Raw genomic sequence first — 25,495 nt, 5'->3', positions numbered from 1 at the left:
AGCTGTGGTGTGCCAAAACACATTAGACCTTATTCACAGCAGCGCCATCCTTGATTTTTAATCGGAATGAAAGCGAGGCTGTGAGGGGCAGACATGCATCTCTTCAATGGTCTGTACTGTTATTTAATGTGTTTTTGGATTGTTCTGCTCATGAAACACTGTAAAAAATATCTTTCCAAGAAATTTCAGTTGACAAAAAACTCCCGACAATATAAACTGTGGAAAATTGTAAGTAAATCTAGGAGCTTTATACAGCTTTTTACAGCGGATGCCATTGGAAACACGGTCTATCCCTCACAGCCTCACTTTTACACCTGTCATGGCGCTGCTCTGAATAAGGTCTATTGTGCCCGATTCTGACACTTTACAATCAGTGTCCATTGCTTTGGAGCATTGTGAGGAAACAGAGATATTAGAGAAGAGACGGACTCTGTCCTGCTCGTGTCCCACAGTCCTCTCAAACCTCAGAGCACGATATACCACCAAACATCTTTGTGGGGAAATATAATTCAAATTTCATGTAATTTCTATTGCTTTGCATGTTGGCCAATGACTTGGCCTATTGTTTGTATTTTTAATGCACTAAAAGTCGAATCGCATTGAAAGTGTAATTAGCATTGTTCATTTCTGCATAAACTTCGGTGGTTGGCCCTTTAACGTGAAGAAGAAGAAGAAAACGTCACCATTTTGTTGCAAAACATTGAACATTGAAATGTTGTTCAACATTTCTGAAGTTGTTTTGTGTCATGAATTTTCTGTGGGGGCCCATAAGTGAAGCACCCTATAGGGGCCTCGTGCTGAAAAAAGAGAAATAAACACACATGAAGGGGTTGAGGTGTTTAGGACAGTCGACCACATATGGCAGCAATGAAATAAGTACATTGTACTTGCGGATTAAAATTAAAATTTGAAAAACAATAATTTTCCATCTTAATTTTATGTGATGGGATAAAGTTGAGCTTGACAGCACACTCCCTGATCATAATACGCCTCAAAATTATGAATTCAAAATCTTCTAATTTTTCCACAAGAAAATATAACAAATAAATGCTTACAATATTGCCATAAATTACAGACACAGCACATTTTGTTAAATATTCAAGTACAAGTACAAATTCAGTAAAGTGCCTCAGGGAAATGACAAAATGCTTCGTGTACGATTAGAAATAAGGCATTATTTTATGATAAAAATTATTATTTTATTATTATAATGGACATACCAAAGTATTGTGAAAAGCTTTTAAAATTTAATTTTGGTGACTTTACTTTAAAAAAGTCTGGGGGACTGAAATATGACCAAATCCCAGGAATAATTACTAAAATTTGTATAATTTCATAGTTTTGATGACTTTACTGTTATTCTAATAAAATGTGTAAAGCATTACAGAAAATGAAGTAAACTTCTGCTAGTGTGACACTATTCGCTCATCAGAACGCCAGTACTCGAAATAAATGCATTACTCAAGGAATAGAGGACAAATGGATCTGAATCTCTGATTAATTTAAATGTTTTAATGATCATCTGTGCTTAACAGTAGTAGACATCAATCACAATGCCCCACATTAAATCAAAGCCTTAATACAGTGTGTTGATATAATATACAAATGCTGTAATACAATCTCACACTTAAAATCAAACTATTTTGCACATAATTGATATATGGAGTAAATAGAAACATGAAAATAATAATTAAAATGCTAGATTGAGTTCTTGTGCCGCCACAGTTCTAGTGTGTTCCTGGCAGAACGCCAACCAGCTGAAAGTCTGCGAAGTAACAACTAAGACACACAATCTTATCCTTCATGTCAATAACATTAATGCTGCAGGTTGACCGCCTACTTTAATATTAACACTTCAATGCTGCGAAGTACTTTAAAACCTACGAGACAGAGTGAGAAGAGCAGACAGTTATGGATCAGTCAGGTTTATTGGTTGTTGCTAAAGGAAGTGAACAACAGATGATGTTTCAGATGTCTATCAACATAAGGGCAGCGTAGCTTTTGTCTACACCATTAATCCATGTACTATATATAAACTCATTTACGGAGTTATAGATATATCAGTAAAAAATAAAAACATCATTTTGACTGCTTGAATGAGCAGCCAGAGAGGCTCATCTATCCAAGTGCAAACGTTGTGTTTTTACACCGTTTAAAAGCAAAATGTACAATATTACAACCATGCCTACATTATTATAGTGCGTAAATGTTCGATTCCGAGACAGAAGCACATCAGAAGCTGTCTGCAAATGCTCAAGTGTTTGGTTTCTTCCAGTCTAAGACCAAATTTTGTACCTTGGTACTTTTGAAATGCATTATTTAGGAAACAGCTCAAACCCTCAAAATATTGAAAACGGCATATTTCACCCCAAAAAATGATTTTTTATTAATTATATTGAGGAAAACAGGAATAGTACCCAGTTCTTATTACATCATGTGATAATGTAATGTACAGTAATGTGTCCAGATGTACACATTGATATTTTTTAAATAAAATGTTCCCAATTTAAAAGGCAGTACAATAATTACCATCATGACGCATAAATACTTTACAGTTAAAATAGTTCGGGGATAATTGTAACATCAGAAATCATATATTTGTAATTTTTAGGGGTGAAATCAATGCAAGCTTGTTTCTGCCACTGAATGACATTCATAAAGCTAATTGTGACTTTTAATCTCACAGAATTGCAAGTTATAAAGTGACAATTGCAGGATTGCAGCTCACAATTCTGACTTTTTTCTCACAAGTGCGAGTTATATCTCACAATTCTGAGAAATAAAGTTAATGTTGAGTTTATATCTCGCAATTCTGACCTTCTTGTTTAGAATTGCGAGATATTAACTAGCAATTCCTAGAAAAAAACATGATATTTTGAGATCGCAATCATATTTTTTGCAATCATCTGTGGCGAAAACAAGCTTCCATTGACATGTTCTTGACAAGCTTACTGAGATTCGCCTCTTTAGGTTTTGTTCTAATACACCCAGAAGTCTTGGTGCTGGGCAGCGTCCAGGAAGAGGACACACACACACACACACCCCGTCTGCTGGATCTGGACGAGGACGACAGAAAGAGTTCACAGCTCGTAATCAAACTTGTACTCGTGGGCCAAGTAGATTCTGCGGAAGATGAGCGCGGCGAGCGCGAGTGTGAGGAGCACTATGAGGACGGCGCAGCCCGTGTGACTGGGGTCCTGCTGCGGGTGCGGGGGGGCGGGGGAGGCCGTGAACGTGGGGTATCTCGGGCTCTGGTTCTGGTTCTGCGAGCGCCGCTGACGTGGACTCGGAGCCGCTGAAACGGATGGACCCTCGCTTGATGTCTGAGCAGCCACGAATGAGGATTCAGTCTAGAACACAAGACAGAGAGCAGAGATCATTACACACACACTGGGAGCCGATGCTGCTGAACACAGGATACACACTCATTGTGTGTTCACACTACAGCTTGAGGGTGTGTTCACACCTGTAGTTCGGCTCACTTGGTTCATTTTGGTTTGGACCAAAAATAAACAAAAACATTTAGTCTTGGTCCGCTTGGCGTTCACATTGTCACTTTAACACACCGAACCTAAAGAAATATAGGGATATGTTCACAACTTGATTGGTGGGCTTTTATTACTTCTATTTCTTGATGTAAGTTACCAAACATCAAAAACAGTGCAGTTCTGGGATAAATGTGCGTAGCTACATATTATGGTATTCTGACCAGCTGAGAACTCTAGAAGAGCTTATAAAATGTGTAAAGAACTCAAACCAGTGTCAGGAATCCCACACACACACACACACACACACACACACACACACACACACACACACACGCGGTTCTGACGCCTGTACTGAACTGTGATGGGCAACATCACGACTATGGTGAGAAAAAACAGGTGTGCTTGAGCATTCTGCCCTTTTAGGGTCACATCTTATGACATCATGTCCCGTTTTTGGTTCGTTTACATGTCTTTGGTCTGTGTTGTGTTCATACTCCATTCGAACCGCACCAGAGGTCGTTTGGACCAAGACCCGTCCTTTCAGCGTCTCGGTCCGCTTGTTTGGTTCAGACGGCAGCGTTCACACTTACTCAAATGAACCGCACTAACAGAGCCATCGCACCAGGGTTCGGTTTAATCCAACCAAACATGCCAAGTGTGAACACACCCCGAGTCAATGTCCCCAGCAGCAGAATGAGCCGTAAATGATGCGGTGCACGAGTGTGTCCTGCACCTGCTCAGCTGAAGACGTGTCTTCTGTGTCTCTCTCTGGTGTAGACGCACTCTCACTGTCACTGGAAGCCGCCGCCGCCGCCGCCGCCGATGAGCTCGACTCCGCCTGACGACACAATAAACCAGTGAAAAACCCTCAATGCTCTTAGTGTTTAAAAGTGATTATTTCATCAAATTCAAATTGGCTTTATTGGCATGAATGTACATAATACAATATTGCCAAAGCTTGGAAAACATAGAATAATAATAAAGACATAAAAATAATAAAATACTATAACATAACTTAAATTTAAATTTACAAATTAAATAATTGTACAAATTAACAGTGTAACAAATTAGAATATGTGTGAACATGTTATTATTAAAACTTATTTTATCACTGTCTGTAGATTTCAATTAGTCATCACCTTTATTCCTGTAGCGCTTTATACACAACTGTTTTAAAGCAGCTTCACAGTGATAAACAGGAGCATCACAATTAATGATGCAAACTTCCAAAATCTGCTGTGAAGCAGCTCTAAGACGACAAGTGTCATTATTCAGGTCAGTGTTGATTCAGTTCAGTTCAATAACAGTGTCAGCTATAAAGCAGCTCTGCAGAAAACAGTGATGTCATTGTCCTCAATTCAGTTCAAGATTTCTTCCCCTTCAACAGAGTCAGTGCAGTCAAATCAATAATATTACTGAATATTACGTATTTTTTAAACTCCTAATTACACATACACATCTTTTAAGGCGAGACACGGCAAGCAAAAACATCGGTAGCAGTGCTCAGTTTCGAGATTTTGGGCTAGTTTACTCCTTCAGTATGTGTTCTTTCAAGCTGCTATAAAGAAAACGTTGAGAATATACATTAAGATGTTTAGTTTATTACATTTTGTTTACTTGCGGCAGTTTCTCCCGAATTTACCAAGAAGTTAGCATTCCAACACGACACGCCGAGATCTGTCTGTTCACTGAAGTCTGTCATGACCGGGGTCGTTGTAAAGCTCTGAGTCTCCTGCACAACGCTATCCCAAATATGGGCATTTCCTTTCTATCAGTAACCAATCGTGAATGTCAAAAGGGGGATTTAAAGCTAACGACGAAATCTCATTTAGAGCTGTTTAACTCTTCAAATGCCGTTTTCTCAAAATGAGTTTTTTGTCATTCTCCAGTACACACATCTCAGCCTATGTACACCAAACTTTCCAGTTATACACTTAGCAGTATTCTGAAGATATTTTCAGAGGGATTTGTTAATAAATAATTCCTGGCCTGATTTATGTGATATTTTAATTAAAAAAATATGGCGAAAATTGATTTTTTAAGGCTATGGACAGTATATTTTGATTTCCTAGGTAATGAAAGCATATATCCTGAAATCCCTCTGAATTTTTCTCTTCATCTTGTGTGTAAACAAAATGAAAAAAGAATTTTGCACTTGGCTTTATCATATGTTCAGATCTATCTACCGAAAATATATGCAAAATTGCACATATTTAATGAGATAATTCCTAATTTGCATAATTAAACATACCAATTTCTAAAACTTGTAATACATTTTTTATATACTTGTGTAAGTAATCAACTGAGGAAGTTTCATGGTGATATCTATTATTTTAATATTTTACCCTATTATGTCTCGCCTTAAAGGGCAGTTTCTCAAAATGTGTTTCAAATCTCCCCTTCAGCTGCACTTGTTTTATACTACATTTTATTCCTACAAATATTGGGGGGTTTTCTCTCTCTCTCTGTTTACAGTGTTTTCAGATTCATGGAGCGTACTCTAATATGTCAACAAAATGAAACAAGAATTTTGAACCTGTTCAGATTTCTATTCTGGAAATTGATGCAAATTAGCACATATTTAATTAGATAATGCCTTAATTGCATGTCTAAACTTTTTACGCTATTCACCCGAGGTGTCTTGCTGTAATAATCTTGATGAGAATACACTATGCTGGATGTTGAGAGTGATGAACAGTGAGGGTCACCTTGAAGCTGATCTGCTGGGCCAGTCTGTGTGCCTGAGGGTCGACAGGTCGAAGGTCACCGTCAGGAGAGAGCGCTAGCAGAGCGGAGCGCATACAGCTGCCACAACCTTCACAGCAGAAGTCCTGAGACCTGACAAACAAAACACACATTTACGGAATATTGCGGAATATATTCGAAATTATTTATTTGTACATATTTATTTTTTAAATTAAAAACATGCGCTCGTAATCTTTAATCAAAATATGTTCCCCTCCCTCTTGTAGCATCTCTTTTCTGATGATGAGGGCGGGGCGACCTGTCAATCACATATGATCCACCAATAGCAAACCACAACCATCCAATCAATTCCACTCATTTGTTCTTGTTCCAGAAGCGGTTTCACTCTGATATCCGACACAATCCAGAAGATTTCCTTTTTATGCTGACTTTAAACTAAGCTCAAACAACTCCCCTTGTACACTACAGTCTACAGGCTCAAGTATTTTAACGATTCCTAAAAAAATAATCACTGTCTAAAAGCATGCCATTCTGCCATGTAGACCGTTAGATCAGGATATTTCCGGTAGTATTACAGCACAACATGAGTGTATATTAGCACTGCTGGTGACACTTTACAATAAGGTTCTAAAAAATACTTTTAAAGCATTTATTAATCTTAGTTACTGTTACTTTCATCAAAAATCAAAAGTTGCATGTTAATATTTAAAGGCACAATATGTAACTTTTTTGCTTTAAAAATAGCAAAAAATCACTATATCTATGTTATATATTTTTTTTAGTTGTGTACTTACATTATCCCGACTGTTTCCAACAACTTTCAAACCAGGAGAAATTTGTAATTTAATTCGAAGACACGTCACGTTTCTTTATTTCCGTTTTGTCGCCGTCAATGGCGTCATATCCGCGTTGTCCCTGGTTTCCGCTCGTACTGCCATGGCAACCAGAGCTATGAACCAGAGCCCTCTGATAGTAACCAAGGCGACAGACGTGGACAACTGTGTAGTTCGCAATGTCTATTTGCACACTGTTGTTGTTTCGTTCAAACATTATGGACCATGGCAAGCAGACTTTGGATAAAAAAGGAGAACTAAAACGAGGATCAATATCAGCGCGGTGTTTTCGAGATGCCGAGAGCTCCCATAGACAGTATATAAACGAGAGCTCCACGTCCGAGACTTCGACCGCTCCTACATGTACTTTATTAAACAGGTGAGCACATTTACATAAAACTAATCAATGTTATATAGTTCAACAATGATAAAATGTCAGAATATGATCTGTATGTTATTCTAATGTTGATCTAGTTTACTGCTAGTCTCATACAGACAGACTAACACATAACGTTACATTTCAACACATTCAAATGCAGTTTAGTGTGCTAGTGTAATGTTAGACCAAGTGAAACAGCGCTGCGTTACCTCACAAGTGTGTCTAATAAACTGACCTGTGAGTAGTAATTCTGTGTGTAGTTCGGTAGAATGAAATGTCCATATTCCTTTTATATCCGCGGGATCGGGTCGCGTGTGGAGCTGATAGCTGTCTCTTAGCAATCCCGAACTGCTTCATATCACAGTCATGATAAAAGCATCGATGTATTCAGTCATCCATAAACATTATTAGATCGGTCGGCTTGACGTTGACGACAAGATCCATAATTCTTAGCAAATGTTGCGTCATCAAACTACGCCTTTGTTATTGCAAATAGGTTAGCGACCCCTAGTGGCGAAAAATTCCATACTGTACGTTTAAAGGACCTGAGCCAACTTGAACTAACATTAACAAAGATTAATAAATACTGTAATAAATGTATTGTAAGTCGATGTTAGTTAATACATTAACTAACGTTAACTAATAAGACTTTATTGTAATGTTACCACACTGTTTGTTGTTTGCTTTTGTCATCGGATAGAGCGTTTGGACCTGAAAATGCTAATGCTAAAATACACAATATAGTAACAACCAGTGTTGGGGAAAGTTACTTTTAAAAGTAATCTGTTACAATATTGCATTACTCCCCAAGTTACTTTTATGGAATGTAATAATGCCTTATGTTACTTTTGCTGGGCTTGCTTGTTTTTGTTTTTTAAATAACAAAAAAACTAATTGGCAAATGCAAAGGCTCTTTTACACCACACAGGTGAAGTGAATAAGCCTCAGGCTGAAGGAAATGCAAACGCACGCCTGTACAGTAAACACACCTGTCCGCTGTACAGTCATTCTGGACCGCAACAGAACAGGAGGAGGAGGAGAACGTTCAACACTCTTCAGCAATACAATGTGATGTATAACAGAAGTTATAATTGCTTATTAGTATGGTTGAATTGGATCAAAGACATTGCTTAATAAAGTGAGATTAAATACATAAAGTATATGTGCGTTATAACAATTAATCATTGCATGTTTGTGTAAGGAAAATATTGATGCACCTCTTGATGGACATTAATGTTGTGATGCTATGTCCATCAAGAGGTGCATCAGTCTTTGGTGAAGATCTTGTGTTGTCAGTGCAAGAGTCCAGCTCTCTGTAAAGTCTCCTCCAGAACATCCTGAAGACTTTCACTGAGTTTAAGATCTGGACTCAGAGGAGCATCAACTCATGTGTGAAAATGACTCTTCATCTTCAAGCTCCTCACAACCATTCTTTCACAATCTGAGCCGGAAGAATCTTGACACTGTCATCCTGGAATATGATCATGATGTGTTTCATACATGGTTGTTTAAGAAATGAAAAGCTACACACTCCATCAATTAGTGTTAGAAGAACTGATAGACAATAGAAACATAATAATCACTGCAATAATGATCCAGTCATACACTCTTAAGCACTTACGCATTTAAATTCAAAGTGACTTTTTTTGTATTTTACAATATTAGCATTTTTACAGTATTTTGAGACTCTTCATGATTCCAAACGTTTGACCGGTATTGCATTAGTCCATGAGGATGGTGGGCAGCCGATGGTTTGAAGGCAGACTGAACAACACTAGAGCCCACAGATGTTGTGTGTTATTTTCATGTGTGTGACGGGGGTGGACGTTTAATCAGCACGTGTTGATTAGAGAAACGTCGCTGAGAACAACAGTCTGTCACTTCTTCAGATGTATTTGTGCGTTTATAAAGGACACAGCATGTCCATACACGCTGAAAGAGGCCTCAGCTGGACATGATGATGATGATAATGACTTCTGCTCGCTGTTTTTAGTGGAACAACCATTTTGTTGTTGTATTTTTTGGTGCGTGTTATTCACTTGGCTTTGTATTGTCAAATCAAAGTTTACATTGTTGATTTGTTTGTTTCGTGACGTGTTTTTTTAACCTTCATCTGAAATGTCATTGCCAGTTTTCTCAGACCCAGTGAGTTAATATTCCACAAGACCTCCATTACACGACACAGAGTTTGAGGTTGTATTAATACCAGAGTTTCCGCTAGAAAAAAATGGTGCCGGTCAAAGTGACCGGCAGAGGTTTCGTTTTCCGGACATTTTGATGATATGCCGGTCTTTTTTGAAGTGAATTTCGTTTTGTATAAATTGTATCTTAATTTTAATAATTTTTTAATCAACTAATTGCCTGGATTTAATAAACAAGAAGTAGTAGAAATATAGTAGACGATAGGCCTAATCATGCAGGCGCCCGCGCGGTCACTTGCATTGCTCGTGAACTGGAGCGCATCTCATCCTAATTTAACGAAACTCAGCGTAGGCCTGAAATATGACATGAAATATATCTTAAGAAAGCTTGAAATGTCTTTTTAACAATTTAAAACGAAAAGAAATAGGCTACTCTCTGATTATGTAGCCTAATCCATGATATGCATTTCTCTCTATAGGCGCGTTCACTACGGAGATGGCGATCGTCAACTTCATCTTTACAGCTGTTGTTGCCATTAATAAACTAAAAATAATAGGCCTATAATTTTATTAAACAATAAATTAAATGAAATTGTAATTGTATTAAAAAAGCAACAAAAAAATCCCGTTTTTATTTATTTTTTGGCTTATTTTAACTGGCCCATCCAGTTTTCTGGAGGCCCACCTACAATCAAAATCCTGGCGCCGCCAGTGCTTCGCAGCGTCTGATATCAAGAAATAACAGACCGCATTCCACATTGGAATTCAACCAAGCCATGTAATAATGTTTAATAACTTTCAAACAGTAGAGCCTGTTCCTTTATAACATAGCCAAAGGTCGGTGTATTTTTGCTTTATACATTTTAGGCTTATTCTCAAATTCAGATTGTGTTAGGGGGGCCGGATTATTAGGCAATTTTAATCGGACAATTTGACCGGAGAGATTTAATTTTGTCGGACATTTCATTTTTTTTCCGCCCAATGTCCGGCAATTACCGGACAACGGAAACCCTGATTGATACATCATGTGTGACTCTTGTGTTTGTGCTTTTTTTACTTGGTGTAGTTTAGTTGTGCATCCTGACACTGAAGATTGTTTATTTTCATTGTTCTGTTTTTTCTTTATTAGATAAGACTTTATGAGAAGGCGGAAGGGTTTTTCGTTTAATTGTTTTCTTTGATTTAAAACCGCTCATTGCCCCTCTCATGTGTTTTTCATATATTGCAAATGATATTTACAAGATTAATTACAAGAATGCAAGAATCTATAATAATCGCCTCTGTTTGATTTATTTACACACACAAGTGTTTGGCAACTTTAGCTTATTTAGCTTTAGCTCAACCTTTCTTTAGCTCATTTAATTTCAATTCAACTTCAATGTTTTTATCCTTATGTTACATCCTCTAATAGCCCTAGACATTTAAAAAGTGGGCATAACACTGTTAATCGGGTAACTGTAATTTACCATATATGGTGAAAAACTGTAAATGGTTTAACATGGAATTATATGGCATTTTACTGTACTGTACAGTCAAATGTAGGTTTTGCTTTTTGCAAGTAAAACCTATGAATTACCATATAATTTATGGTGAAAAAAGCAAAAAGACCTTCCTTCCCAGAAGTCCCTGCCTGACGTGTCACGTATGATTATGCACTTTGCATCAAGTATTGTGTGTGTTTCCCTGATGGTGTGTATGACCCTGTGCACCGTCTACACACGAGGACTGACCATGTTTTTCTCAGATGAAAATGAAGAAGTAGAGGACCGACGTCTTACTTTTTAGCGAGAGCTCTTCTCTCCTCAGGAGTGTAATCCAGAGATCCTATCGCTCCTTCCCCTTTAGTCGGCATGAATCCAATGATCGCTATTAAAGCTGTCCGAACTGACACAAAGAGAAAAACATACAGCTTAGTGTTGGATACAAAGGCAACTGAAGGATGAAGGTTGGAGCAGATGTGCTGTAAACCTGCTGTGTACAGATGTGTCACACAGCAGCAAGTGGATTCATTTCATGTCTGGGTCATTTTATATTTTGTATAGAAAATGAAGGCTGTTTTAATTCAATAATAAATTAATGTAAAAAATATATACATATATATAGCAATGGCTATTCAGTTTTTTAGAGGTGGTATAAACGCAATTCATGAAGACACTCACTGCTCCATGACGGCTGCCACGTCTCTGGATGGTGACCGGAAATACTCAGACAGATCTTCTTCCCAACCTCAAACCTTCCATTGGGCTGAGGATGAGAGGAACGTTTTTATTCATTACAAGAGAAAGAGAGAAGCACAACAGAAGAATGGTTAGGGGAAGAGCAAATCAGTAGATCACAAGGAGGATGAGCCTTACACTGTAAGATGACAAATTAATTTATCCAATTATTAATATGTTCTCGTTCATAGAGATTTTTAGATGGACACAAGGCTTTTTAGGTTGGGTAGAATCTGCGATCTCTGACCCAGTTTGTTTGCTGGCTGCAATACAGTGTGTTTTCCACATCCCGGGGTGTATTGGGTGAACTGGAAGTGGGCGGAGTCACACAGACCAAAACAAAGACAGACATTCTGACACTGAACGCACATTTCTAAGTGGCTGTAGAAGAGTTTTACAGAGAAACGAGTATGTGAACTCAGCATGTTTCCTAAATATCTGCAAACATTATGGTATACATAATTGCATACAGCACCTTTAAGTGATAAAAAGCAGGTGGAAACATTTTACAAAAGACAAATACTCATGCAACGCTTTAAGTTTTACTATCAAATTATATGTAATATTATCTAATTAATCTTATACTGAAAAAAATTTCTTCGCAATCTTGCAATCTATAGATATACAAAGCCGGTTCACTCCTATATCACTTATGAATAAATAGAAGAAACTGCAATGACCAATATAGCAGAATTCATCCAGCCTAACTAAGAAAAAGAGCCAATCACTGAATGGTCAAGTCACTGCCGCTGCGATTCCCAGAGACCGGAGACTCACGCTTAGGACTGCACATGTGCACTGGCTGGTCTAGCCTGAAACATACGCCTTTTTTGTGATATTTATGCGACAGACAGGTTACGTCAGATTTTGAGAGTAAGTAAATATCTGTCTATATACAACAACTATTCACAGATAGGGTTGAGGGTTATAACTTGAGAGGGGATTTAAATTTGAGACAACATAGGACTCGGACAACGCTCAAAAGTATGTGCATTTCTATTTGTGGGGTGCTTTTGTGGAATGGTCTGAGCAATTCGATCAAACAAAGTGTTAACGTTGCAATTTAAAAAAAGGTACAAAAGTTTTATTTTTGATAAGTACAGAAGTGGCGAGGGTGAATGATAACTCTTAACTTGTAAAGCATGCTTGATGTGGTTTTTGTTTATGCTTCTTTACCTTTAACTTAATATTAAGATAAAGCATTATTTAATTTAGTTGGTTTTTCTGTATTATCTTAAACGTTATGTTAGATTATCTTGTTCGATGTGATTTGGTTTGGGTAGTTACTGGTAGGTCCTGATAAGCCTAGGGCTTCTACCTATCCCTTTTCTAACAGTTTGATTATTATGCAAAAAAAAAATTTTTTTTGTTTTTCTTGTTTTTGTTTTATTTTATTGATGGATATTTCATGTGTTGCTGTCTTTTGTTTAATTTATTTTTTTAATTGTTCGAAATAAAGATTTAATTCATTCATTCATTCATTCTATATCAGCCGGCATCAATAGTCTGTAATCTTCCTTCAAAAAGAGAAACCGAAACTAGGACTGCAGAAAGAAACTGTAAACAAAGCAGCGCTTGCTTATTATTCTGAATATCAATCACGCAGATCAAGTTCTTCTTTCCAGGCGGCTCATGTTATTATGAAAATATTTGTGCACTGGAATGCTCAGGCAAGATGATATAAAATGATAACCTCCTTCTGTCTGTGCCGTCTTGACTTCTTTATTCATCACTTTCGCTTTTATTCTTATGCATTGACTCATTCACTAAAACTAAAAACTAGCCTGACAGGCTTGGTGTGTCACGGCCCTTAAGAACCGACTCATGAGTGACTTTTGCTCACGAATGACAGCGCACCGGTCCCAATGCATGTGAGAGGACTACACAATAGAAATTAGTGGTGTCTGTTTTAGTGTCACATAGTGATTTCGTTCTAAAAGCTAAAACATTTCTGTCAAGGAACCTGTAGATGCAATAGCATAGCAGAAGACATGATAATTCATGAAAACGAGAGTCATGCAAAATCATTGGGTTCCAGTATTTTTATGCAACATGAACCGCTTCTCGGTTCTCAACCCCAGGTAAGATGTGTGAAGGACTGTGTGGGATTAAAATAGAGGCATTAGGTTTAAGAAGTAGACAACGCTCGTCTTACGGTGAGCAGGATGATGCTGGGGGGCTTCATGGGGTATTCAGGGGGCAGAACGATCCGACCGTGATAAACTCCTCCATCGAAATCAGAGTCTGGAGGTCCTCGAACGGAGAAGTGCCACTCAAACAGGTTATCCTGATCAACACACGAGAGTCACATCAGACAGCGTGATGATTCAACATGAAGAGTTGACCTCTCTGATGCCAGAGAGCACGAACTCACCCTTCTTTAACCGTAATGTCTACATGGTGTAATAACTTAATCTTGGGTTCATGTAAAGCCTCAGATAAAACCAAAGCTCCTGATATTTCTTAAAGGGGTCCTATTATGCTTTTTTTTCCCCATGTTCATCTTTCTTTAGTGTGTAATGTTGTCGTTTGCTCATGAAAAAGGTCTGTAAAGTTACAAAGCCACTCCGAAAGGAGTTATTCACTATATCAGTGGCAGTGCGCACTAGAGCTGCACGATTAACCCTTAAAAGACTGCGATCTTGATTGAGACCCAGTGCGAAGTTACTCATAAATGACAAAGACCCGCCTGTGTCTGTTAAACCTTTGACAAAACCACCGCGAACATAAAGATCTGTGTTTAAATCCGCAGTCGTCATTGTATAGGTATGAAACAGCTTCACAAACAGTCTTTTCAACCACACAATATTGTTATTTCTTTGTTGCAAATATTCATAGTGTCACAGAAGTGCTGAGATAAAAGTTTATAGTTTGAGTATAAACACTGATGTCTACGGAAGCGATCAAAAGTGAGTAAATCAACGTTTGAAAGTAACTTGGCACTTCAAATCAAGATTGTATCAATTACATAATTACGCCAGTAGGTGGCGACAAGTGACTGTTAAAAATGTGTTCATCATTGAATCATTCAACAAACTCGTTCCAAAACAGTAATGACTGAATCTAATTAATTGAATCATTCATTCAAACCGATTTTTGAAATAATTCAAACATTTTCAAAAGACAGCAGGAATCCATATTTTGTCAGAACCTGTCGAATATCTCACAATATTCCACATTTAAGTCATTCCTGCTAGAGAATCACGCTTTTTTTTTTTTTTTGGTGTAAAACGTAGGCTAGATCGCGAATCTGAAGGAGAAAAAAAACATTAGACAACTAAACAAAATAACATACAAACTAGAGGTTCTGACAAAATGTGCATTGCTTAAGTCAATTTAAAAAATATATATTCATTTGAACTAAATTATTTAAAAAAAAATTTAACGCAGTCAATGTCTCATTGATAGAGGCATGTTTCGTTATTGGATGAATCAGCATTTGTGAATAAATCTTTTAAATGAATGATTCAATGACAAACACTCACTTGTCGTAACGATAAGAAATTCAATACATGTGTCAAAATACTTTCAAAAGATGAATTTCAGATTTTGATCTCTACTGTAGACATCGTAGCGATCATTTTCAATTCATTCCTATAGAAGTTGCCCTTCGCGCCGGTGGACACACACCGTAATAGAAAGAGGAATCGCTGTCATTTAGGAATAAGATAGCGTGGGTGTTTGAATCGAGATCTCGATCTTTTAATGATTTAAGGCGCAGCTGTAACTCCCGCCCGAGGCATGTCTACAGTGATGCTCGCTGTAAGGGGCGTTACATTTCCAACACATGCTCTAATCCGTCGACCAATCACAACAGACTGAGGCTGGCTGGCCAATCAGAGCCGGCCGCGCTTTTTGGAAGGCGGGTGTTAAAGAAACAAAACTAAAACAGAGCGTTCAGACAGAGGGTGAAACAGGTGCTGCAACAAAGGAAAAAAAAATTTTTTTTTCTTCTTTCTTCTCCTTATAAGTTACATTTAGTAACTTGAAGAAAGAAAAAAAAAAAAGAAAAAAAAATATTTTGAACATTAAATGATGTAAACATTCCAGTAGACCCTAAAAACTAACAGGACCCCTTTAAGGATGTTCTTTGACAGGCAGACGTATACACAACGGCTAGTTCTGCTATTAGATGCTGACTGGTCATTAACATTTACATTTAATAATTTAGCAGACGCTTTTATACAAAGCGACTTACAAATGAGGAAATGAGGAGGTCATTAACTCTAACAAACTAGCAGTTTGCAATTAGACACACAAACTAAGATAATAATAACAATCTTAAATAATAATAATATTAATAAAAAATATAAATGTAATTAATAATGTAGACATTAGTGGCGTCTGACCTCCAGTGGCTGAGCATGATAGTGCTGGGTCGGGTCCCGGAGTTCAGCTGCCTCCTTCATCAGCCTCTTCACAGCTAATACACAGAAGAACACACACATCTGTCAATATCTGCAACAAATATTCAATATAATGACTGGCCCAAAAAATAAGGCTAGTAATATAAAGAATATATTGGCTCTGCATTACAGTCGACCTGTACTAGATTGGTTGTTGTATTAGTCTCTCTCAAAAACATGTGGGGTCAAAACTGAATCCTTTTATTATATTCATTAGAAACAATTTAATAAGTTGTGTATACAAAGACAAACATAATTTCATTACAGTATTTCATACTGAAACATGTTTCATCGGTTTCCTGCATAAGCCATAAAGTCTGACTTGATGGTGAACCCTTTGACCTGAGACAGAACGGAAACACCCAGCAACCTCACCGCGTCCCAGGAGATCCAACCCATAATAATTAGCAAGACAAAGCATGTAAAAACAAAAAAGTGTAGCAATTTGGCTATAGTGAAATTATTGCAGGACAAAGCGTTTGTGTGAGTGTGTGTGTGTGTGTGTGTGTGCACAATAAAACAATAAAAAATAAAAATAGTAGTAAGCACATGCAGTTCATTAATATTACTCAGTACTTAAATGTATAATTACACTGTAACATGGACACCTTAAAATAAAGTGAAACCAATAAAAATGTGTGATTTGATTATTACAAATAGTACTCGCTTAACACAATAATCACATATTACTGCAGTGCCAAACTGAACAAATATTTTACAATTACTGTATTTATGTTAGCTGGTTGCTTCCCAATATATTGTATTATATATTATATACAGTATACTGTGGTGGTAGTGCCCTGGTACTATGGATATATATCATTACATTGCACTATAAACATATTTATGTGACGTTACATGGCTGGTAGTTGTTGATGTTTGCTCGACGCATTCCAGCACAGACTGAGATGAACTATATTGACACACATGAACGAGCTGAGCTAAGGCTAATAATCCAGCTAGCGTTAGCTAATGACATTTAAGGGCTGAATGTATGTATAACGCCTTTTCAAAGCAGATAACTCATGCCATTAAATGTAATATCGATGATGTATTAAAGGTGTGGTGACATACCTGGACTCTTCAAGTTGTATTTGCTCTCCATGACGGAACAAACCTCGCGCTGGGCTGGTGTTTTCCGTTCAGGTTATTCGGTGTGTGTGTGTGTGTGTGTGTGTGTCTCTTGGGATTTCGGCCAGGTGTTTATCTAGGGCTGTAATCCTGACGTGGCAGAACTGAAGTTTTTTGCTACTTTCGAGATGAATTTTCTCAGATGTCACAGGACATGTAAAAAAAATGAAAACAGGAAGTAAATTCAGCGTTTGAATGGCGGAACTTTATTGATGCGCTTCACGCGAACAGCGCTGTGTGACGCCAGCCACTGAAAACCTGTGTTAATGTTATAGCGAGTTGTATGTTTTATTTGGGTCTTTACTTTTTGAGAAGCAATATGAGAATATATTTTTTCTTTGCAACTTAATTATTTTGTTTGCAAAAATTTTTATCCACAAGTGTAAAACTATGAAAGTAACCCCCAATTTTTCTCACTTTCAAGAAGATGTTAAGATTTATATCAAATCCTTATCTACCTCTTGTAACAAAAAGGCAACTAAAACTTTGAATGTATGCTCATTTTTTGGCGTTTTTGTGTAAATCTTTTATTATTTTTATTATTATTTTTATTCTATTATTATTATTTTATGTTTTGTTTGGAGAATATTTATTTATTTATTTAAATTTTAATTGATACTTCCTCATTTTGTAATTTAATTTTATTTATTTTCTTGTATTTATTTATTTTGTTTTTCTTTCTTTCTTTTTCTGAATTCAAATGTGATGTAATATTTATCAGTCCCTGAACCTCTGGCTTTTTTCTCTGGTTTATGACTTTTCACTTTTGTATTTTGTAAGTAAATGTTTAATTAAAAATAATAAAAAAAAAAAAAAAAAATCTAAACACATTCATACAAAAAAAATACAAAAAAACAATTATAGCGAGTTGTGGTTTTTCAAAGAGTATGTTTGACACCATACATCAGCAAATTATACATTTTGTAAGAGGAAGTGATACTTCTGATGCAATATGTGTTACACGTTTACTGGAGATATGAGACACAATTGTAGTCTAGAAATATAACGGGTGAAACAAACCAATGCGGGATATAACTATATCATACAATCTTGTTGTGAATAAATGTATAAAATATAAACTGAACTAAAACGTGGAGAATTTGTGAAAAATACTGTTAAAAATAATAAAGTAAAAGAGGATACATTTGAAATGTTATGGTAGACACAGCTAAATGTTTGTTAGAGAGATTTGATTGTTCCTTTTATTTCTGTTCCATTGAAAAATAATATGTATATCTTTTTGTAATGTATTATTTTTGTAATTAATCACCACTACTTTTAATTAATTAAAGTAATTAAAATACTACTATTACTACTAATATAATAATAATATTATTATTCAATTGTATTTTTCTTGTATAGCTTTTCATTATTTGGGGAAAATTCCACAAGAAGAAATGGCCAGGGTCTGGTCAAGCTAAATTTCATTAATTTCCTCCACGAGACCAAAATTAGTGTCATATTATGAATATTTAGTGATTGTTATAAACACTCTGGCATTTTTGTGTATAAATGTGTAGGCTATATTTTTGTAAACGGCTGCATACTTTTTTTCTTAGAAAAAGTGCTTAACATTTATTCATTTACAATCTGGTTGTAAAGTTAATGTTAAAAAAGTTTCATTTGGGATGTCTGGGGTCTGTGGAGAACAGACATAGGAATAAATGGAATTTACAAAAACATTGTTTGTTTGTTTTTGTCAGATAAAATCAATAAATCTGTCAGAACACACACAAATGAAGTGGCAACACTATAACACATCCACAATGTGCTCTCAGACACAAAGTTGCACAAGAATTCAAAAGATCTGTTATCTACAACATATACAGATTTGCACAACCAACATATTCCAACACTCTCACCATCAGAAAACAACACTTGATGATTGTGGGGGTGATGAGGAGACCGAGGACTGGGATGATTTAGCAGAGGAAGATATAACCTTCAGAGAGGCATGCTTCCTTGCAAAGCTTAAAGCCCAATCAAATCAAACCTATTCTGCAATTAATTACATGGTGAAGCAAACCTCTTATTTGATCACTGATATTGTAGGTAACTTGCAGACCAAGACAATGGCTCTTTTGCATCGACTTGGTCACTCAGATCACCCTGATGTCAGTACCTTAAATAATCACTTTGAGAGAGCCGCTGAACCATTACTGGACCTGGTTTCAGACTTTAAACAGATGAAATATTTTTCATTAAGCCAGAGACTAAGCACTGCACTGACTGGCAGTGTGAGACAGATAGCAGTCCAGGACACCTTTCAATATGTTCCTTTGCAGCCTGTCTTTAAAGGGGTGACTGATTATGATTTCACTTTTCTAACTTTAGTTAGTGTGTAATGTTGCTGTTTGAGCATAAACAACATCTGCAAAGTTACAACGCTCAAAGTTCAAAGCAAAGGGAGATATTTACTTTTAAAGAAATCATTTTTTAAGGACTACAACAAACGGCTGGTAGAGACTACACCACATTCCTCCCGGGTTAGTGACATCACCAACCCTAGAATTTACATAAACCCCGCCCCCTGAACACGATTTATAGATTATCAAGACAGAATATGCTAATCAATGATGAAGATAACTACACATAAGCTACATAAATTAATCAACTAACCATTCAGAAATGTCCTGTTGCTTCTACATGTTGTCACTTCTTCTTGAGTCTCTCCATCATTGTCTGACTCCGGTTTGAACATAAAAGGCTAAAAGTTTGTGAAATTTCCAGTGCATGTCTGTCTGTGTGAGTGCAAACTGTTGAAGCTCCGCCCCCTGTGCCGGGAGCAGCAGCTCATTTGCATTTAAAGGGACAGACACAAAAACGGTGTGTTTTTGCTCACCCTCAAAAAGTGACAACTTTAACATGCGATATAAAAATATCTGTGGGGTATTTTGAGCTAAAACTTCACACACACACTCTGGGGACATCAGAGACTTATTTTAGATCTTGTGAAAAGGGCATTATACCACCCCTTTAAAAAAATAATAGAAAGTCCAGGTACCATGGGAAAAAAAATCCTTTCTCAGAAGCAAAATAAAGATGGTGCCCTCATTGATTGCATTGATGGTGAGCAGTACAAAACCAGCCACTTGTTTTCAAAAGATCTCTCCATTCCACTCAAATTGTAAATCCCATCGGTTCCAGACTTCAATTCACAAACTGAGGCTAATTTACTTCCAAATGAGATGTCTACCACCTGAGCTGCTGTCTTCATTGTCAGCATGCTTTCTGTTGGCGGTGTACAAGTCAGATGACGTGCATAGATGCAGTTCTTGAATGCATAAAGATTTGAGGGATTTAGAACAAAATGGCATTCAAATTGAGACTGAACAATTCAGTGGTGACATAAAGGTTAATGTTGCACAAGTGTGTGGGCACAACTGAATTCTCTTCTTGGTTTTTCAGAGAGTTTATGTTTTTCAGAGAGAGGTGGTTCATGGCCACAGCGAATGCAAGAAAAGTCGTAGCTATATCTGGTCTTTGCACAGAAAAGAAAAATTGCTTTCCTCAGGGTGTTGGAGGAAGAATGTCCTCCATTATTGACAGAAGTCGCCCAATGGCTGTGTTTGTCTTCAAAGTGTAGTAATAATAAAAAACCTTAAAATCAATTTGACATGCTGTACATATGAATTACAAATAACATTTTCTTACCTTTAGGGCAGATGTCATCATTGCACAAAGACGGGTTGTCAAATTAATACTGTTATTGAAATTATGAAAACCTGAAGTGTATTCCTGAAACCTGACAGGTGTCTTGCTGATCAGGCAGATCTTAACACACACTGCAACACCTTTATTAGGAGAGAGAACAAAAAAGACATGCTTTACTGTGGCATTATCACACATATACTTTTACTATTTTTAAATGTAATGCACAAACCTTTCTTCACTGAATCTATGGCGTAGACCGATGCGTTCTTTGTGGCAAACACTGGTTCTGTGAGTCCTGGTGGGCTTGGCCCAGGGCAATAAAGACATGTTTCCTCTGTGGGATCAAACCTTATCGGGACCTGACTTGCCTGAGTCCTTCATTTCTGTGGAAAGATGTCTGGCATTCTTTTGTTTTGCCAGAGATAGTTGGTCATTGCAAACAGTTGGTGCTTCTTTAGTCCTTCCCCTACAACACCAAGTTCAATCTCTTCATTTTCAGAGGGGTCCTATGACAAGTCACTGTCTCAATTAATAAATCTTCTCTTTCTTGGAAGAGCCACCACATTGCCATTTAGATATGGAGGCATCTATACTGTTTCTTTGTGCTTTTACAAAGGCAATACCAGTGGGTGCCTCAACAATTTGTCAAAGGACACTCTTGTCCGCCCCAAGAGGCACCATCTTTCCTTCTTTCCTGAATAAATGGAAAAGTAAACAAAACTGCCAGAATATCAATGTTCCTCAAAGAAAATTGGAAACACTGAGCAGATTCCCTCTTCTGATGCTGAATTGTTCAATCCTGCGTCGTCTTTAAGGGTTCTTCTCTCAGAGAGGAGGAATGTGTGGTGAGCAGAAGAAACTCTGATTAAATGCTCACACTCTGCACGAGGCTTTCCACTAAGTTTGGCCAGAGTCATGAACACTCTGCTACTTCGCAGGCCATTACTTGAGAGGTGGTGCTTTTCTGTACATGTATCGGGACTCTTTGGCCTCTACTATTTTTTGCTGTGAGAAAGACACTTTGCTGAACATCAACACAGAACACAGGGTCTGATTTCACATGAAACTCCTTTTCATGTCTTCGAAGACTCCCTGCTGAGGCAAAAGAGGACCAACAGGAGCACCTAAAAATGTAAATAAATTACAGTAGCAGTTTCAGAATTAGCGAGTGAGTTTGATTAGTATGTAATATACGTTGTTATGTACCAGGCTTAATTAATAGCTATGGACCACATTATGTACACACACAGACCAAGACCTAATGCCATATCTGTTACAACAATCAGTTTCCAATTTGAGTATTATGAAATGACTGAAAACATTAAGTGAGTTAGGCTTGAAATATCAACAAAAAATTATAACTATGCAAATATAATTTAATCTCTAATAGATCATGATATCTACTCTAATTTTTTTTACACAAACGCTTCGCTTCAGAAGGCCTTTATTATTAACCCCCTGGAGTCGTATGGATTATTTTTATGATGAATGGATGGCTTCAAAATCTTCCCCCCCATTCACTCCTATTGAGGGGGAAGTGACTCCGTTAAACCCAGGTTTCTTGGTTGTTGGGTCACAAAATTAGAAATCATTTTAAAGGCGAGAGATTGATTCATTAATATTAATAAAGTTATGTGATTGGACGCTCCATCAGTTACCACCCACCGTCAGTGTCGTCTGATTAATAATCATATTATCCTTCGCCATAGTATTGTAAATGCGCTGCATGGTTGAGGTGAAGTCTGTCTCTTCACCGCTGGATGGCACATGCATACTAGTACTACCCTCTCCTCCTCCTCCTCCTCCTCCTCCTCCTCCTCCTCCTCCTCCTCCTCCTCCTCCTCCTCCTCACTTCATTGCGCAGTTTGGATCATGTTTATCAAGCGCTCCACTTTTCCCACGCGCCAGTTTGTGGGATTTTACGCGCTTCGTGAGAAATCGGTATAACACTGTACAAGGAAGAGTTCAAGTGACCATCCTCTGTGTGTGAGGTAGGTTTGAATGAATATTAACATAGTTTTGCTTTGTTTGCTGCGTTTTTTGTGTGTGTCTGTGCTCATCTGTGTTCACTGCTGTTTTAAACCGAGGTTTCCACACAATAATAAGTTCGGGATGTTAGGAGATGTTACGAGAGTTGTTTGTTAGGAGGATATCTCTAGTGAATAACAATCAGGCTGACGTGCTGTGGTTGCTGGGACAATCCTTCACAAGAATGTGCTGGACAGGGCACTAACACACACACATACACACACAGTTGATTTTATACAGCTATTGATATTATAACCTCACCCATACCCTAATCCTGACAGAAAACGTCGTGGATTTTTAATTTGAAGAAAGAAAAAAAAAGAAAAAAAAACATTATTTACTTACTTTTTTTTTTTTAAACAAATGATGACGAATGAAATTTGTGTGTGTGTGTGTGTGTGTGTGTGTGTGTGTGTCAGATTTTGCTCACTTTTATGTACAAATATGCCCCCAAAATGTAGTTAAGTATTTACACCCACAACTTCTGACCTCTATTGTTTTTAAATGACGTTAATGATGAATGCAGCTAATCCAGGACAAATTTTGGCATCTAAAAAACATTATTAACTATTTATAATGAAGCATTTTCTTTTTGAGCACAAACTACACAAAAATCTGGTTGTATCCTTCATGATACAACCATGACATTCCCTTCCCCATTTACCATTTACCATGGTAACCAACACCATGGAGCCACTGCTAAAAATACAGTACTTGCTGTACCAAAATAATATCATAATATACTATAATGTACTATATTAATATATTTCACTGCTTGGTATGGTATCAGCCACCAAGTTTATTTATAAATGTAATTTATTATGATTTTACATTAAGAACGATGATTACGGTCTTTAAACGGAGGGTTCTTTATTGGCATCGATGGTTCCATGAAGAAACTTTAACATCCACAAAAGGTTCTTTATAGTGGAAAAAGATTCTTTAGAGTTTTAAAATGTTCTTCACACAAAGAAAAAACTTGTGGTTATCATGTAAGAGTTTTCAGCAAATGTGCCCAATGTCTGGCTAAGGTCAGAAACACATTATTTTAAAGTAAACTGGTCATCCACACCCTTATTCAGTTATGTCTGCATGAATGTATTTCTGATGAACACAGCTGAGCTCAGTTTTCCACAGTCCAACCATGTTGATCAGTATTAAGAGTTGAGACATTTAGTGACTTTAGTGTCTGAAATGGTTTGGAATACCCGACATTGCTTTCATAAATAGCCTACGTCTTTATCATTATCATTTCCCCCTGATATTGTTTGTCTTAAACCCTTTGTGTGATGGAGGGGTTTGTGTCTCAAATAAAGGGTGTGGTGATATCATTCAGACTCTCTATGTCTAGATTGTTTCTGGGATTGGTCTTCTAAAGTGCATATCTTATAACCCATTTGAAACCCATCAAGTGTTTCATAAATTACCCTCATCATCATCATCATTATTATTATTTGCTGTAAAATATTTCATTAAGTTTCATTAAGTCATTCAATATTTCATTAAGTTTCATGTTGTTTATAGAGATACTATATATTTCACCCAAAAAAATGATTGATGGATGGATGGACAGATAGAAATAAAAAAGTAAATCATATTTTGCATAACTTTAAATTATATGGAACTGAGCTTAATTGACATGAAAAAAGTCAGAAAATTATAATGGTCTTAAAGATAGTTTTATTTTGAAAATGAAATATGAGATGAACATGTTCTTGACAGGTTTCGTGAGATTCACCTTTTTTTTTTTTTTTTGGATAAAACTTAGTATAATTTAATAGATCTACTCTCTGCCTCTGAGCGACACAAACTCCAGACATTTCCTGGCAGGAACATCTGGGTTCCTCCTCCAGTCCTCTGAATAGAGCTGAAAAACGAAACTCTTGCTGTACGTCGCCACGAGGAGAAAGCTTTATGACTAACCATCACAGGGATAAGGTTTCAAACGGGGAAATAATCAAGACCTCTTAGGAAAAGCTGTCTAGAATAGCAGTCCCCACATATATAAAGACAGAATAATTGGGGGTTTGAAACAGTATTTTTAATATGATAATATGGCATTCTTTAGAGTTAAATGGTTTTCAGGGCTTTTAGCTGTTGCTTGCAGAGAATGATGCCATGAAGATTAAATTTGATAAGTGCACTTTTACGCTCTGAACCTTTCTCTAGTCTACATCATACTCGTGTTTCTCTCTCACAGGCCATAACAAGATTAACTGGTGTTCAGACGCATGTGTGTGATGTTTCTGAAGAGGAATCTGATTAGCAGTATTGACGAGTGAAGATGACGGAGGGCTTTGCGATTGTTAATGGACAAGCTGAGCGCAGATGCTGAAGAGATCTTTGCATTAGGGGCGAGCGGGGCTAGTTGTAACACACTTGTTTTAAATACTTCCTCACACGATTGCTTTAGGAAAATTAAGTGAATAAGCTTCACTCCAATTATAGAAAAAATTGTTGGGTATATAAACAGACTTTTCCATTCAAACTTCAATCACAACTCTCAGGATGCG

General features: G+C 37.0%; 2 protein-coding genes across 2 annotated transcripts in view; one reads left to right on the top strand and one right to left on the bottom strand.

Moving 5' to 3' along the window:
- Positions 1-1,492: 1,492 nt before the first annotated feature.
- Positions 1,493-17,497, bottom strand: ube2j1 (ubiquitin-conjugating enzyme E2, J1). The gene is made up of 8 exons (XM_084091714.1): positions 17,244-17,497; positions 16,113-16,186; positions 13,919-14,050; positions 11,707-11,791; positions 11,326-11,431; positions 6,197-6,326; positions 4,222-4,326; positions 1,493-3,350 (listed from the first exon to the last, which is right to left on the bottom strand). The coding sequence occupies exons 1-8, from the start codon at positions 17,272-17,274 to the stop codon at positions 3,081-3,083; spliced, it is 933 nt and encodes a 310-aa protein (XP_083947840.1). The 5' UTR covers positions 17,275-17,497; the 3' UTR covers positions 1,493-3,080.
- Positions 17,498-22,809: 5,312 nt separating this feature from the next.
- ankrd6b (ankyrin repeat domain 6b) overlaps positions 22,810-25,495 on the top strand; it is a 42,411-nt gene continuing 39,725 nt past the window's right edge. Inside the window, exon 1 of the mRNA XM_084090660.1 lies at positions 22,810-22,945. The gene's annotated coding sequence lies outside the window, so the exon portion shown is untranslated. The remainder of the gene's footprint in view (positions 22,946-25,495) is intronic.

The sequence above is a fragment of the Abramis brama genome (genome assembly GCF_963993115.1).
Source record: "Abramis brama genome assembly, chromosome: 18".
In the NCBI taxonomy this organism is placed as follows: domain Eukaryota; kingdom Metazoa; phylum Chordata; class Actinopteri; order Cypriniformes; family Leuciscidae; genus Abramis; species Abramis brama.
Note: the sequence above shows the minus strand (reverse complement) of the source record. Positions and strands in the feature narration are given on the sequence as shown.

Coding starts and splice junctions, on each gene's coding strand:
- ube2j1 (XM_084091714.1), bottom strand. CDS start 17,274: ATGGAGAGCAAATACAACTTGAAGAGTCCAG. Junction 11,792..13,918: donor CCAGCATCATCCTGCTCACC/GTAAGACGAGCG, acceptor TCTCATCCTCAG/CCCAATGGAAGGTTTGAGGT. Junction 4,327..6,196: donor CCCAGCAGATCAGCTTCAAG/GTGACCCTCACT, acceptor TTGTGTCGTCAG/GCGGAGTCGAGCTCATCGGC.